The following is a 16,081-nucleotide window of genomic DNA, read 5'->3' on the forward strand; positions in this document are numbered from 1 at the left end:
GCTGAAACGCATCATGGCAATTGTGGTGGATTGAAGGCTATCAATAAAGACACCTATTGAGCACGAAATGGGTTTGCGCTTTGTTATTTCCTGCGGAAGGGAAGTTGATGAATGCGGCTGTGAAGGAGATATTTATACCGAGCAGGCTTCCTCGGTACAAGCGAAGCCCCTCCCCGCTTCTTGGGCTGTAAAGACAAGAAGCTACGTTTGTTGGCAGCCGGAAATGAAAAGGGGGGGCTCTTGGCCCTCCCGCCCGCATGGCGGCGCGGCGACCGCCTCCTCCTCCGTGCTTCTCGGTGGTGGGGCGTGCCCTCCTGGGCGCGCCCCACCACCGATTGGTTGGCGCCCTCCCTGACCCGGATGGCATTGTAGGACATCCGGGTCAGGGGGCGGGCCGCAGGAGGGGCTGGGTGGGGGGCATAGCCACCCCCCATCAGGCCCCTCATGGATAAAGAAGCAGGGAGCCCCCGGGAGACCCTCTTGTTCCCTGGACGCTCCCCCACATCATGTCGTGCCCCACGCTCGGGGCTTCTAGTTTGTCTTTTCTCTCTCCTCTGCAGGGTATACGGTGCGGAAGCCGCGGGTTGCTGAGGAGTCGAACAGCCGGCATGTTGGTATCTGGCAGGAATCGACATGCGTCCAGGGGCCGACCGAAGCAGACTACGAGGTCGTTTTTGAAGCAGCGGCCTCGCACGGAGATCTACGGCAGGAGAGGGCTTGGTCTGGAAATGACGGCCTGCTATGTGCGTTCGCAAGAGACTACGTCTGGAGGCACTCGAGACCAAACGGAGTGTAAGTTTTTACCACCGGGATTGGGGTGCTGCAGCACGTATGTTTCTGGGCATTGCTGCAGGTATTTCTGCATGTATTTTCTGGGCAGTATATGGCCATGGGGCAGGCATGTTGGTTTAGGGGCATGTTGTGCGTTGCCTCATCTAATTAATGTTAGCGGTCAGCGGGCGGTGTGTTGCTGACTGGGCTTTGTTGCGAAAACTTTAGTATGGCTTAGACGCAGTGCAACATCGCCTTGGGCTGCATTCCAGTTCAGTTGGGTGTAGTGTCCCATCTGTGAAAGCAATACAAATACTCTTATCATAGTACTATGAAAACACGTACCATTGATTCTTTTCTAAAATATGTACATCATTACATTTTCAAACTGTATTAGACAGGCAAGTACAGTAAATTAAATCCTGTCGTTGAAACAAAAAACGAATGTAAATATTCTTGAACCGCAGAGTGAGCGATAGTGCAGCGGCGCTGTCTTCGGCCTTTGGTGTCGCAGGTCCCTAAAAGACAAGGGTTTAATCCCCAGCAGTGACTGTAAGGTCAGCTTTCTCGGGCAAAGAATCTAAAAGAGCTGCTTAAAATGATCGGAACCGTCAAAAATGTTGAGAAAGTTCTTGCATTTGTATACGCCACAAGAATACGAAGGTACCATGCGGCTTACAGTGCAAGCATGCAAACAAAGCCTGGCCGGAGCATCTCGAGCTGCACTTGCCGCCCTCCGCGTGCCGCGTGCACTAGGTTCAGGTTGACGGTTAAGAACTAGTTCCGTTGGCCTTCGTTTCTCCTTAGTTTTGTTTTATTATAGGAGTATTATTCGGTACTTGTGTCTGCCGGCAGCATTCAGCAGTCACCATAAATAAAGCTAGACATCCGCTGCCGCAAATGAAAAAGTGATCATTGGTGTGACGACATTGTTTTAACCTGTGCTCAGTTAACACTTTAAACCTGCGCATGGAGCGCTGTATTTGCATTTTCGTATAATACCAGAACGTATCCCCAAACCTTTACAGTGGAAGCGTTAAAAATGCATGGCGGGGCCTTTTGAAGCCACAACAGTTAACTACTCACTCATTATTGTCAAGGTTAATATGGTGGTTGATCGCTAATCAGTTCTTCGCTTACTCCTGGGAACATGGGGAGGCGGCTGTTCTTACAGACAGATCCATTATAGCTTATCAGCCCATCTGCACACAACCTATGAAAGCAGGGGATCTTGGTAGTGGCGCAGACACTTCTCTTACTACCAGAACCGCAAGGCAAGAGCAATGGATAGGCTGGATGGTAGTTACACAGCTGCATGTTTGTTGGATACAGGTTAACTGTTAATGAGATACACAACAGGATGTGCAAACAGTTGTATCATGCAAACTGAGCAGATTATGTATCGCTGGCTTTGTGAGAAGCAATTTAACATATTGGGGAAATGTCATGCAAACAATTCGAGCTGTCTTTGTATTTCCGTTAGTTTATACACACAATCTCTTAATCTTAGCTGCTAATGTATATATTTTTAGGGCATTGGAGTGATATGGGTATTGGGACAGCCCCCCCCCTTTTTTCCTCCGGGTTCCCAAGGAAAATGTTTACATCAAACGAGGCAAAGTGACAATCGTGAGCCAACAGAATGCGGGAGGTAGCAAACGGTGCATTTTAGGGGGAGGAAGTGACGTGGGCAGGTTAGAAGCACACAAAGTAACATAGAAGTATAATGCTGCAGTATATGTAGGACACCTGAACACAAGAACAAGCGTTACGTGGGCAGGGGGGTACTTGTGCAGATTCTTCACCTTAGTGCTACGGAACAGGGTTCGAGCCTCGGGGTCACGTCAGACTTTTAAAACGACAGTCTGGGATGGGACTCTTCTTGACACTCAGATTAACCTAGTTTGCCTGTGCTGCCATCTAGTGGCGACGTCGTAGAATTAGAAATGATGGAATTGTTCTGCCTTTCAGAACATGGGTTCCGTAATAGATCATTTTCCCCGTTTTTGAAGACACTTCAGGTTATGCGTAGGAAGGGAATGATTGTTGTCGGGCCTGTTCGAGGTTATTATACAGGGAGTGTAGTGGCCATGTGTGTTTGTATGTCGTGGGTCACTCTACAACAGGCAGTGACGTAGAAGAATACTCACTAGATACACGGACATCATCGTGTATGGTTCACACGGATGCAGGCTGTACGCCGTAACGGTATGAATAGCAACTACCCATAGGCAGGATTTCATGGCAAATACAACCATACAACTTACAGGAGGGAGGTGCACTGAATCTAAAACACCCAGTGCACATATCAGGGGCAGGACGAGCACACCAAACAAACGCTGAGTTGCAGTGCACACAGAGTATTATTTAATTTAGTTAGTCGTACGTTTGTATACAGCGCAGGCTTTTACCCGCAGGCGTCGGAGCGCTTCGCAATAGGAACAGAACTAGTTTAAGAGGGGAACATTACACGTGAACAGATTACAAAAGCAGAAGTTACGTTGCCTAAGGTATACAATGAATATTGTGAGGATGCAAGATACATGAGTTAGCATAAGGTGCTCAGGAGGGAACCGTGACAAGTATGCGGGCTACACGAGAAAACAAGATACAGTAGAGGTATAATACGGTAATAGATGCTAGACACAAAGGCACAAGAACAAAAGATACCTAGGCAATGATGGCACTTGTTTGCAGGTATCAAAGGCAAACAAATGTGAGAGGGACAAGCTTTGGCAACGCCAACAAGTTCTGCCTCTACGGGAGTGGCCCGTGCACTTATGCAAAAGGTTGATTGCACAGTAGTAGCATGTTGAAGCTAGATCTTGTGGGTGTGTGAGTGCAGGTTACATTTCAACCTCCTTCCGGTGGTAGTTGGTCCTGTTCTCCCCTAAATGGCACAGGACACGTGGGGTCCCTTCAGCAAGTCTTGGTGCAGCTAGCAATACTTCATTTCCTAGCACCAGTAGGGCTCAAATAACCAGAGCCCCAATCATACAAAGAGTGTTGACTAAACAAGCACTGGTCAAATGGGGGGCCACACACTTTGAAGTTCCTGGCCTTTCGGTCTGATAATCTGGGCCACGGAAATTGATAGATTATGCGGCTCTGGCAGGAGTTCCCATAGTTATGACTTTACCGCACTTATCGCTTACTCTATAAGTTGCCTCTCAATTTTCATATTTGAAAGTAGCATGCGTTTAATAAAAGTGCTGCACAAGGGCAGGCACTGGGTTCTGAAAACACAGGGGTATCATGGGGCACAGTGCAGCGGTGTAGAACATGAAACTTACCCAGAGTTCTGTTCATTTGTTTAAATACATCTTCAGAAAACACGGTGGCATGGACGAGTCTGGTTGCTTGACGCAACTTTAATAGCACATCTCGCCGACAGGGTACGCTTCCTACCTTCAGGGTAATCACTGTGCACTTTTATCAGTATCTTGGGCAATTACGGGCGCAGTGATCGGGGGGTTCCCTCACGATGCACCCACCGTACACTTTTCTTACTGGAGGCAGAGCTGTAATCATTGTATTTGTTGCCACTGATGTGAACGAGCTACCCTTGGTATCAAGCTAAGGGGGAGGGGGGCCGACTAGGCACATAGGATCCGAGTGCCGTTCCAAATTAGGCTTTATGCGCAATGCACAGACCCTTGGACCTGACCCTCTGCCTAATAAGGAACCAGAGCAACTGTTTAAGCAAGGGAATGGATGCTCCCTGGGGCTAGGACAGAGCTGTACCTCGCCGAGGTCAGTAATGGCAGGGAACACAGGTCAGGCCATGGCTGAATAAAGTTGTTGCTATTGCAGCGGGAAGTGTCCCTGGGAATACATTGGGCGTTAATCATGGCTAAGACGTGGCTTGTGCGGGCAATGTAAGACAGGCTTGTGTAATGCAGTTTTCGCCACGAAGCCAGAAACACTAATTGTTTGTGTTTGTCTATCTTTGTTTTCGCGGCTGGGTCCATGGCGGATATCTGAGAGGTGCTCCACACCGCAACATCAGCGACGGGTGGACGGCAAAAGGGAAGCGTACGTCAGCATGGCGACCGCAAGCAGCGACGTCAAGTGTGGTGGCGATTAATCAAGAGAAAGAGGACACCCAAGGGCTCAAGCGGTGCTGGCAGGAGTAAGTGCTACCCATTCCCTAAGGTGGAAGTGGGATTTGTCATCCAGGTGGGGTGCGAAGGGTATACTACCATGGTTGGCCCAAGGGCAGGAGTAGTATGGACAAAGCGTCTCAACAACGCCCTTGTGGGAAGACGGACATTGAGATGGTTGCGCCTGTGCTTGCAGGCGCCCCCCCCCCCTTATTTGTTAAGAATAACTCTGCGTGGAGTAAGGAGCATATATCATAGGCGGGTAGGCGGCACGTAACTGGGCACTTTGCCATATGGCCAGAAATGTAGTATACAAAAATCTAGATGAGGATGTTAGATTCGGTTAGGAAACAATCTGTATTAGAGTTTCTGTTAAGGTTAGTCTCTCAAACTTGTTGACAATATTGTATCTAATGTCCTGCTGATTTTTGTATAAATTGTTTACCATGCAATTAAAATTATTAATTTTATATCTTAATAAATACGGCCCGGGGGTCTTGCGACCTCCCGCCTTCCAAAGATAACCATGTTTCATGTTCATGTGTCCGGGGGTTGGTGTGGTCATATGGGAGGGGGCGGCAGCCAGTCGCTGACCATGTCAGTATTGGGAACTCAGTCAAGTTAGTCAGACTGCAGCCCCCGGATATAATTCCACCTCAGGAGAGCAGCGGGAATCGAGTCGGGGGACACTGTGAACGACTGCCATACGCATACATGCCGCCTGAAATTACATTTTCAACAATAGAAGTCAATGGGGAATTTTCATTCTCCCGATTTTTTAAATCTCCCAAGTCCCTGTCCTAAAATGTTGGCATGTATGCATACGCTAGGTAGGACCAACGGGAATTGTCCGGTAGGGGAGGCAGGGACGGATTGGGAACCAAAACTGGCCCTGGCTAAGAGCTCGGCCGGCCCACCTGGGAGCAGCCGAGTTGTTTGCCAGGGCCGGTTTCAGCCGATTTTGTTACAGGGCCGATTTTGCAGGAATGCTGCAAACACAGCCCTGTAACACAAATGGCCCCCGGGGGCCTAAAATCAGCCACCACCCTAGCGTCCCACCGGGGAAACGCCCGGTGCCCCCTACAGCCAGTCCGGCCCTGAGGGGAGGTGTGCGTTACGAGCATAGGAATTACACCGAAAAAGCTTGTAACGTTAATTAGCCTACAGAAAGCATTTCTGCCATGACTGCCGACGCGCTAAGGAGTAGAGATGCAGCAGCTGAGTTTATGTTTGACGATGCCCCGAGCACGATGCAACAAACTATGGCCCCAGCTAGTACATTTATGGGGAGAAATGCAAACATGAGGGATATGTTATAAAAAAATTGAAAAATTGATGAAGTCAGAACAGTCCAAATGGTGGGTGCACAAATCCCTTGGCAGATATTTACAAATAGGACAAATGCAAAGAGGTCTGCACATTATGATTGCTCCTAGTTACGAAAATCCGGATCCACAGATGTTACAAGTGGGCAGAGTGCAACTTAGATTCTTCCAGGAGATTGGTTGAAATTTTAGTCAAATATACCGACAGTGACAGAGCCAAGTTACAAAAGCAAATAGATGATTAAAATGCTGAAATTGCCGCATTTGAGATAACGCCTGCTATCACAAAATATCGTGAAGAAATGATGACCTGAATTCAAAAAGAGGAGATTATCAAAAAATGAAAGACATATAAATTCCAAAGAGAAAAACAAGATTACGAACAAGAACAAATATTTACCTTTGCCAAAAAATATAATACTTTAAAAGTAGAATGGAAAAGCGGTCCACGTGAGGACCAACAAAGTGGTAATAATGCAATAACCATGTCCTCTACATCAGCGTCTGACTTAAGCTTGGCTGTGGAGAGTTTAGTCAGAAACAGACCAAATTTGATTATCTGCCCAATTGGGGTTTACATTTTTTTCCCTTAAATAGGAAGTCAATTGTCTGTGTCAAGACAGAAGGCAAACACTACGCCCGGGCTTACAAACCGCACAACAAAACAAAGACGTAACCAAAAGCAGAGGGAGAGGCGCAAATGTGTCCGAAGGAACCAATGCCAAAAAATCACAGAACAACAGAAAATAGAGACGGAAATAAATCGGACACAAAATAACAATAGAAATACAGTGATGAATCTGTCGACAGTAAGTTTAACAAAAGCTGAAATTCAACTCTTGGAACTGGGGCTTTCATATTGCCCCGAAAGCAATTTTGATTACGCCCAGACCAGGATTGATGTCTTCAAATTTATCAAGAAATTGAAATTAAAAAAACATCATCTTGTCAATCAAACAGTGAATCCTGCCAAAACCAACACAAATGAGCATGGCTCTTCCTACCCACTCACAGCAGGTGATGCAGACCTAATACTAAATCTACAACTAGAACACTCTCTTTCTCCCCTGAGGCGGAAAGCCGGGGGCCCTTCAGCGCTCTTGCTCTTGTTTCGAAATCCTGCTATTTGTGCTAACTGCTGGTTAATGATTGAAGATTACCTGCTTTTAAAATCTGTATATATTTTAATAGGATAGATTTTAACTATCCAGTTGGCCCGACCTGGTGTGAGACTTAAGTCGCCCAGGGCGGCCTCCTTCCCCCTCCTCAGCTGATAGAGCGCCGCTATTACCGGGCGCTGGGCGCTGAACTAACTTTGGGCGCCATCTTGGGTAGGGGAAGGATCGCGGTCTAGATGATCGTCGATCCCGCCCTCCCAGGTTACTAAAGGAGTGCAGCCCCGCCTAATCGAGGTATTTGCCATACTCTCTTTCTCCCCTGAGGCGGAAAGCCGGGGGCCCTTCAGCGCTCTTGCTCTTGTTTCGAAATCCTGCTATTTGTGCTAACTGCTGGTTAATGATTGAAGATTACCTGCTTTTAAAATCTGTATATATTTTAATAGGATAGATTTTAACTATCCAGTTGGCCCGACCTGGTGTGAGACTTAAGTCGCCCAGGGCGGCCTCCTTCCCCCTCCTCAGCTGATAGAGCGCCGCTATTACCGGGCGCTGGGCGCTGAACTAACTTTGGGCGCCATCTTGGGTAGGAGAAGGATCGCGGTCTAGATGATCGTCGATCCCGCCCTCCCAGGTTACTAAAGGAGTGCAGCCCCGCCTAATCGAGGTATTTGCCATACTCTCTTTCTCCCCTGAGGCGGAAAGCCGGAGGCCCTTCAGCGCTCTTGCTCTTGTTTCGAAATCCTGCTATTTGTGCTAACTGCTGGTTAATGATTGAAGATTACCTGCTTTTAAAATCTGTATATATTTTAATAGGATAGATTTTAACTATCCAGTTGGCCCGACCTGGTGTGAGACTTAAGTCGCCCAGGGCGGCCTCCTTCCCCCTCCTCAGCTGATAGAGCGCCGCTATTACCGGGCGCTGGGCGCTGAACTAACTTTGGGCGCCATCTTGGGTAGGGGAAGGATCGCGGTCTAGATGATCGTCGATCCCACCCTCCTCCCGCCCCTTACAGTGGATATAAACACCAGATACGCCCGTCTGCGCCGGCGGCGCGCCGAAGGCGCGCCAAAGGCAAGCCCGTCTGCGCCCGTCCGCGACCGGACGGGACCAGGGGCCACCCCCCCTGCGCAGTGTGGACCAGAAGGCAGTCAACCGATACGGTATGATTCAGCCACATTAAAAAATCTTATGTGGCCTATTAGTGATGCCTGCCGGCATTCTATTCATCCTAATTCTACCACGGGAATCTGTTCCCACTGTAAATTTACACTTTCTAGTCAGGAAGGTCAACTCCACCCTGTTAAAACCTACAAAATGTTTCTTTTAAATTGCCGTTCATTAACCAAACATGCTGTGCAAATGTCCCTCCTGTTAGAGGAGAATGATCCCGATGTAATATTTTTAACAGAGACATGGTTGAAAGATGCCTCTGACACTGATATTACTTCTATTTTACAAATGGGATACACGTTGCAAAGGCAAGATAGACCAGAAGGCAGAGGAGGTGGCCTAGCCATTCTTCTAAAAAACCACTACCTCTGTAGGATTTCATCGGCCGCCATCTCTAACTGTGAGAGTATGCTCTTTACCTTGGACTTTTCACCCACAGTCTCATTCTCTGGTGCTCTTATTTACCGTCCCCCCAATCAAATAGGCGAATTTATTGATTCACTTCAATCTAAGATAGCCGACTTAGTGGTTAGTAGACCCTATTTCTCAATATTAGGGGACATAAATATTCATTTAGATGACCCTAATAATTCTACGGCTAGGGCATTTCTGGACAGTCTGGCAGCTCTTCAGATTGTACAGAAGGGCTTTGAACCCACCCATGAAAAGGGCCATCTCCTTGATGGGGTACTTAGTAATGATCATAGACTGGAAGTAGGGAGTCCACTGCCTCTTACATGGACAGACCACTATTTAATACCTATACAGTGGACACCAGTTATGTCACTACAGCCCTCCCCCCGCACTATCCTACAAGGGAGGGACTGGTCCAAAATTTCCTCTGATCAATGGGCCAATGTGCTCTCCTTTGCTCCCCCTCCAAATGAGACAGACCCGGCATTGCAGTATGAGAACTACAACAACTGGCTGTGTTCAGCCCTGGACTCTATTGCACCTATCAAAGCCCTCAAAGAAAAGACTAAATCTAAGGATTCGCCTTGGTATACTCCCCAACTTAAAGAACTAAAAAGAGTGTGCAGGAAACTCGAAAGAAATTGGAGGATTTCCCGTAGCAATATAGACAAAACTATTCATCTTGAAGCTATCAAACAATACAAAGCAGAAATTAGATGTACTAAAACATCATACTTCGAGGAAAAAATTAAAACCGCCTCCAACTCTTCTAGAGAAATTTTTCGGATAGCTAAATTCCTGATTGATACCCCTTTGATTCCTCCGGACCCTAGTAAAGCTCAGGCTCGCTGTGACAGTCAAGCTGAATACTTTCATAGCAAAATACAGAAAATTGCCTCTGCTTTTGAACCACCTAACTTATGTCAGGACACAGGAACCACCTCACCAAACACCAGCACTCCAAAATTAGAAGAGTTTCCATTGTTGGATACTAACTCACTTGGGGCCATCATGTCGAAAATAAAATCCGGATCTCCTGCGGATCCTGCTCCCCCCTGCCAGTTAATAACAATTGAAAACACCATCAAACCAGTTATCCTTAATATCTTGAATGCTTCCATTACCACAGGCTTAGTGCCCACAGCGTGGAAATGTGCCCAAGTTAAGGCTCTACTGAAAAAGCCCACCCTGGATTCTGAGAATATGGCTAACTACCGGCCTATTTCTCTCCTTCCGTGGGTCAGTAAACTTTTAGAAAAACATATTAACACGTCCATCACTCAATTTTTAGAAAATTATCATCTTCTCCACGATTCCCAAGCCGGCTTCCGTCCCAAATTGGGAACTGAGGCGGCTCTTTTGGCGGTAACTGAATTGGCCAGGAAACAAGTGGATCAAGGCGGCACTACAGCAATCATGCTGCTCGACCTTAGTGCCGCTTTCGACACTGTCAACACCAGCATTCTCCTTCACCGCCTCTATAAAATGGGAATCTCAGGGAAGGCCATGCACTGGCTCCAGTCTTTTCTGGAGAATCGCTCTTTTAAGGTTGTCGAGGGCACTACCCATTCAAAATGCTGGCCCTTGGATCAAGGTGTGCCCCAGGGCTCTGCTTTGAGCCCGACACTTTTTAATATTTATATGCAGCCTTTAGCTGATATAGTGCACTCGTTCGGCCTTGACATAGTGACGTACGCCGATGATACGCAATTAGTCGTATCTATGAATCAGGCGGACTCCTCTTCTTCTAACTTAAGCAACTGTCTAGTAGCGGTTGCTCAGTGGATGGCTATCTCGCATTTAAAATTAAATGGCGAGAAAACGGAGCTTTTGATGCTAGGCAACTCAGCCATTCCCAGCCCTCTCCCGGACTGGCCTTTGTGTATGGGGCCCCCGCCACAACCTAAGTCCCATATAAAGAGCCTAGGCATTTGGCTGGACACTAACCTTAACTTCCTGCAGCAAGCTACTACTCTGTCCGCCATATGCTTTGGGCTCATGCGTATGCTGAGAAAGGTGTTACCACTTCTCCCTTTCGAAGCTCGCAGAATAATGGTGCAAGCCATTATTCTGTCCCGTTTGGACTACGGGAACTCCCTATACTTAGGGGCTCCTACCTCCACAATAAGGAAGTTGCAGGTGACACAAAACGCTGCAGCCCGCCTCCTATTAGGCCTCAACAAACGGCAATCAGGTACCATGGCCCTGAGGAAACTGCACTGGCTTCCTATCAAAGCCAGAGTGTTGTTTAAATCCCTGTGTATCATGCACAAAGCCATGCGGAAGACCGCCCCCACTATGATCTGCTCCCTAGCGGAACCCTACCTCCCTCACAGATCTCTGCGTTCAAGCACTGCCTTTCTAGCTACTGTCAATAAGATCAGACGCACTAGATGGGGTGGACGTTCCTTTTCCTGGAATGCTGCTAAGGAATGGAACTCTTTGCCCACTCTCCTTCGCAGTGAACCCAACCTTTTAAAATTTCGGAAGGATCTGAAAACCTATCTGTTCATCTAATCTCTCCTCCCTTCTTAATAGTATGACGGTACATAGCGCTACGAGGCCTCCGGGTTGTTTGCGCTTTATAAAACCCGATTAATAATAATAATAATAATAATGAAAGTATAAATGATTAAGCAATATGTGACAGCCCTATGGGGATAACTTTCGGCACAATACGGACAAATTTCAAGCCAAAATCAACATTTCAACCATTGGCACCAAGGGCACATATATATATATGTATATATAGATACATAAATACACACACACACACACCCTACAGGACTACTGGAATGTCTCACAATGGTTTCATGATGTTGTCAATGATGTCATTTAACATGTCATGAGTGATGTAATACGGGGTTAAAAGCAGTGCATGTCATGGGCACAAGTTCTGTTTTAGCTCAGTAAATTATAAACGGAGACATTCCGTGTTTTTTCAGTTTTTTCTTGGCTTATTTTCATATTATCGCAACCCCTAACTATAATGCCACATCAACCTTTGTTCTTTCCGCGAATTTCATTTTTTTTTTCAATCATATTCACCCAAATCCCCCACTGAGTATAGATGTTTGTCATGCATGCCTTGCGGTTGGCCAATGAGCCACACCTGTGGCCAGGCCCTAAACCCAACCCACTGCGGAATGCCAAAGTCATGCCTGTGACCAGGCTATTTACACAGCCCCACAAGGACGGCCAACCCTATGCCACACACAATGTTTGGACTTTCACCAAGTGTGGTTGGACGCCCCACACAGGAGTCCAATTCCCCACTATGCACAGCGGTTGGTATGCCGCAGGGCTTGGCTTATGGCCAAGCCCTGCACCCAAACCCCAGCTGGAGGCTAACCACCATCAGACCCCACCCCACATTTTTCTTGTGTGTTTCTTTTTTTTTACATTTTTTTGCGGTACCGAGGTACCACACCCAAAGGCCCACCTGCAGTACTACAACATGGAAAAAGCTTCACTTGTTGAAGCTAGTGTGTTCTCACAGTACCAAAGCTCCCTTGGGAGTCATGGGGCACAATAAGGGGTCTCATGGGTGTTTCACAGGATATGCCGAATGCATTTTTGTTTGGGGGGCCACAGTTGTGTTTCCTTTTGCACTCCCGCAGAAGTGCCAAGTGATTAAGGTCCCGCTACCCGGCTCCTTTATTTGTTTTCCAAACGTTTGCTTCTGGACATGGGACAGAGTCATAAAAATGTAATGACAGCCGCAACATTGGTCTTCATGTTGTTGCCAGTCAGTCAGATCACTTGGTCTTGTGGGATCGGTCCCTCTGGACCAAACCAACCAACAGCAACAAAGCCCTCTTGCCTGATCAGCTCACTCTGTTTTTTAAATTAGGGTTCCACAAGACTCCCATAGGACGAATAGTCCAGATATCACTGTAGTTTAATCCCTTAATAACAACCCAGAATGCCTCTTTACATGCAAATTTATCAAAAACAGTTGAATGGATTTACACACAAGAATGAAAACCATGTTTTCTGAGTAAAGATCAACCTCTGTGCCAGTGATCCTTTTCAGCCATTTTTTCTGTATCGCTTCCTAAACCTTTCCATGAAAATTAATATGGAAAAATTATGTTTTCAGAATGTTATATATCCCTGCCCCGCTCGACAGATCACCCTGAAGCTTTCCCAGAAAGAGCTGAGGGGAATGAATGTTCTTGGGGAATGTTTTGGGAAGATTCATAACACAGCAACAATGTTAGCAAAACAAAAAAAAGCTGTTCCTATGGAAACTCTGACCTAACAGTACTCGTCGTAACTTTACACTCATAAATCTTGATGTAGGAAGCTCCACTACAGGATTACAGTGGGTTGAGACAAGTAAGTTTAAAATTGAGTGTAAATCCACACTTGTAATTTGTAAATAGTAAAAAAAGTGCAGAATTACATCTATGTTTAGATGTAGCTAAGTGACTAAGTATACATATATATTAACATTTGAGAGTAGGCCTCACATTGATTTATATTTTGGTCGATGCTCCTTGTGTTTTCAACAGTTACTTGTTTGCATCACACCCGCTAACATGTTTCGACCCTTCCAAAGACTTTCTCATGGCAGAAAATGTTGTAATTAGAACCTTAGTCATAGCTGCAGTATTAACTAGTGCATCACCAGTGGTTTTTGGGATACTTATGATGTGTCCAGTGTCTCTCCCTTCCTTCTGGTAATGTAGTAGAACCCTGTGGTTAATATTTAAAAATGTGGAGTGTACAATAATTATATTGTCGTTAATAAATGGCGATGAATACTCAGGTGAAATTGGCAGGGCTGTTGGAATAAATATATTAGGAGTCACTGAGGTTTATGATAGTGCCATGTTGAACAGATATTTAATGCAAAGCTATACTAACTTGCCCCACCGATTTCACACTGAGCATTTATGACCATTTATTAGCACCAGCATCAAACTTAAGTCCCTCATTACAAGTTAGACGGCATAGGTGACGTTATTGCCACATATGGTGAAGAATATTACCCTGGAGTGAGGTATCTACCACATGTGGTATATTCCTCCCATTTCGACTTTTTAATTTGAAAATCAGGCGTAACATGCAAACATGCAGTAACAGTATTTAACACACTAAATTCCACATGTTTTACCTTCCTTACCAACCTTTTCCCCTAATAGATCTCACCAGTTTTGACCTGCTGGACATTTTCAGGGGAAAACTGCTAGGGGTGGGATAGTTATGACACAACTCATAATTCTGAATTTTGCCCTGCGTTTGTAATCAGGGCCATAGTATCTCTGACCTAAACCTAGCCAAATAATTGTGCATGCTTAAGGGTAGGATTTTAATAAAAGCGTTAACTTAAAAAACATAGAAAAGCCAGTAATATTACCATGTGTTGTTCTCATCTGCAGGTAGTGGCGGATGTATGACGATAGTAACAGCCGCGTTGTAATGGCTGTTTCCCGGCAGGGATGTATGATGATACATCGCAAACTAAAACAACGCGTGCTTTTACAACGCGGTTTTTAGTTCACAAGTACCGTCACAACGCATGTTTTTTCAACGCATGGCATTAGTTCACATTTCCTTTGAAATGCATACTATATGCCATTTCATCGGACCCAAGTTTACCGCATGTATTTAAATTGCTAACTATCCCCCAAACACTAACACACTACCCTACAAACACACAGTCCACAGTAATACCCTACAGTTCATAATTGAAAACTACCCTAAAACAGTACTCAAAACACAACCTTACCCCTATGCACAGTCTGCCACCTTTACGTAAAACACTACCTTACCGGTCCTGCTTACACACCCCTGAAGCCTAAACCAATACCATACACTACAACCCTCTGACACTACCCTAAGCCCTAAAGTCTAACACTACAACCCCCTGACACTACCCTAAGCCCTAAATTCTAAAACACTAGCATACACTAAAACCCCCTTACACTGCCCTAAGTCCTAAAGTCTAAAACACTAGCATACACTACAACCCCCAACACTACCCTAAGCCCTAAAGTCTAAAACACTAGCATACACTACAACCCCCTTACACTACCCTAAGCCCTAAAGCCTAAATTACTTGCATACATTACAACCCCCTGACACTACTACCACCTGAGACTACCCTAAACCCTAACCCCCTTTACTTCTCTCCTTCCTCGTGGTCCGGTCCCGTTCCCAGCGTCGCCGAGTCTCTGCTCCCGGTTCCTGCATTGCTGTCTGTGCGTTTTAAAAGCGCATGCGATGTAATGGCCCACGTCGTAAAGTGTACGCGTGGTTACGTCGCATTCATTGTAACGCATGCGACGTAACGGCATGCGTAGTAACAACCGCGTTGTAATGACTGTTTCCCGGTAGTGGCATGACCATTCTCAATGACCAGTAATACAATTGGGAACAATTGCATTAATATCGCACATCTAAATGTTGTGTGTGTGCAAATAATGACCATTCTGACTTTTTAGGGGATTTTTATTTTGTCTCATACAAAACATTATTTTTGTTCTAAATCAATAAACATTTCTTTTCTTTAAAGAGGATAAAAAACACTGAACTTCCCCAAAAACATATTTTGAAGGCATTTTATGACACAACTCCTAAAAACACTGAATTTTACAAAACAGAAATTATCTCTTTTGATAGCTTATTATTATCAAACATTTCTAATGACAAGAGGTTTACATTCTGCACCTTTCTATTGAATGAATACATTATTGCATTTCACATAGTATTTGCAAGAGGCTCATCTTGAAAAACAAAATCATTGTTTTGTCACTACAAAAGATTTAAGGCATTGCTCGAATCTGAGGTTTTGTAGCGGAATTGTTACTGTATGTTTACCTGTTAGTATATATAGTAATTACATTTGTTGCTCCTCAAGAGTGTTTTCACCAACTAGGCTTTGTGTTTTCTCTGTCACCTTCAGGTGATGAGAAGACACAGTTTACAAAGTTACTGGACTGGAATCCGCAGCAATGGAGTCGGATGTGACTTATGTTGATTTGAAATTCAACTCTGATGTGGAGCGAACATCTAAACCGACATCAGGTAAAGGGTACGATGTTGGAAGGCAGAAGCTTACCGGCCTGTGGGGAGGCTTCAGAGTAGGCTACTATATGTGAAAGAGCGAGCGAGTATAGAAATATCGCATCATGGTGTGCAGTGCAGGTGTTTGTGTGTGTGATGGTGTGT

At 45.7% G+C, this 16,081-nt stretch overlaps 1 protein-coding gene across 2 annotated transcripts in view; it reads left to right on the top strand.

Annotated features, from left to right (window-relative positions):
• The first annotated feature begins 362 nt into the window (after positions 1-362).
• Positions 363-16,081, top strand: part of LOC144798679 (CD209 antigen-like protein D) — a 31,023-nt gene continuing 15,304 nt past the window's right edge. Inside the window, exons 1-2 of one of the 2 annotated variants that reach the window (XM_078669667.1) lie at positions 363-792; positions 15,816-15,937. In XM_078669667.1, coding sequence (XP_078525793.1) covers positions 15,865-15,937 — 73 coding nt within the window. In that variant the 5' untranslated portion in view covers positions 363-792; positions 15,816-15,864. Of the gene's footprint in view, positions 793-1,898; positions 4,904-15,815; positions 15,938-16,081 lie in introns of those variants that run through there. The other variant, XM_078669666.1, reaches the window with a different exon arrangement.

This window comes from Lissotriton helveticus, chromosome 12, assembly GCF_964261635.1.
Source record: "Lissotriton helveticus chromosome 12, aLisHel1.1, whole genome shotgun sequence".
In the NCBI taxonomy this organism is placed as follows: Eukaryota; Metazoa; Chordata; class Amphibia; order Caudata; family Salamandridae; genus Lissotriton; species Lissotriton helveticus.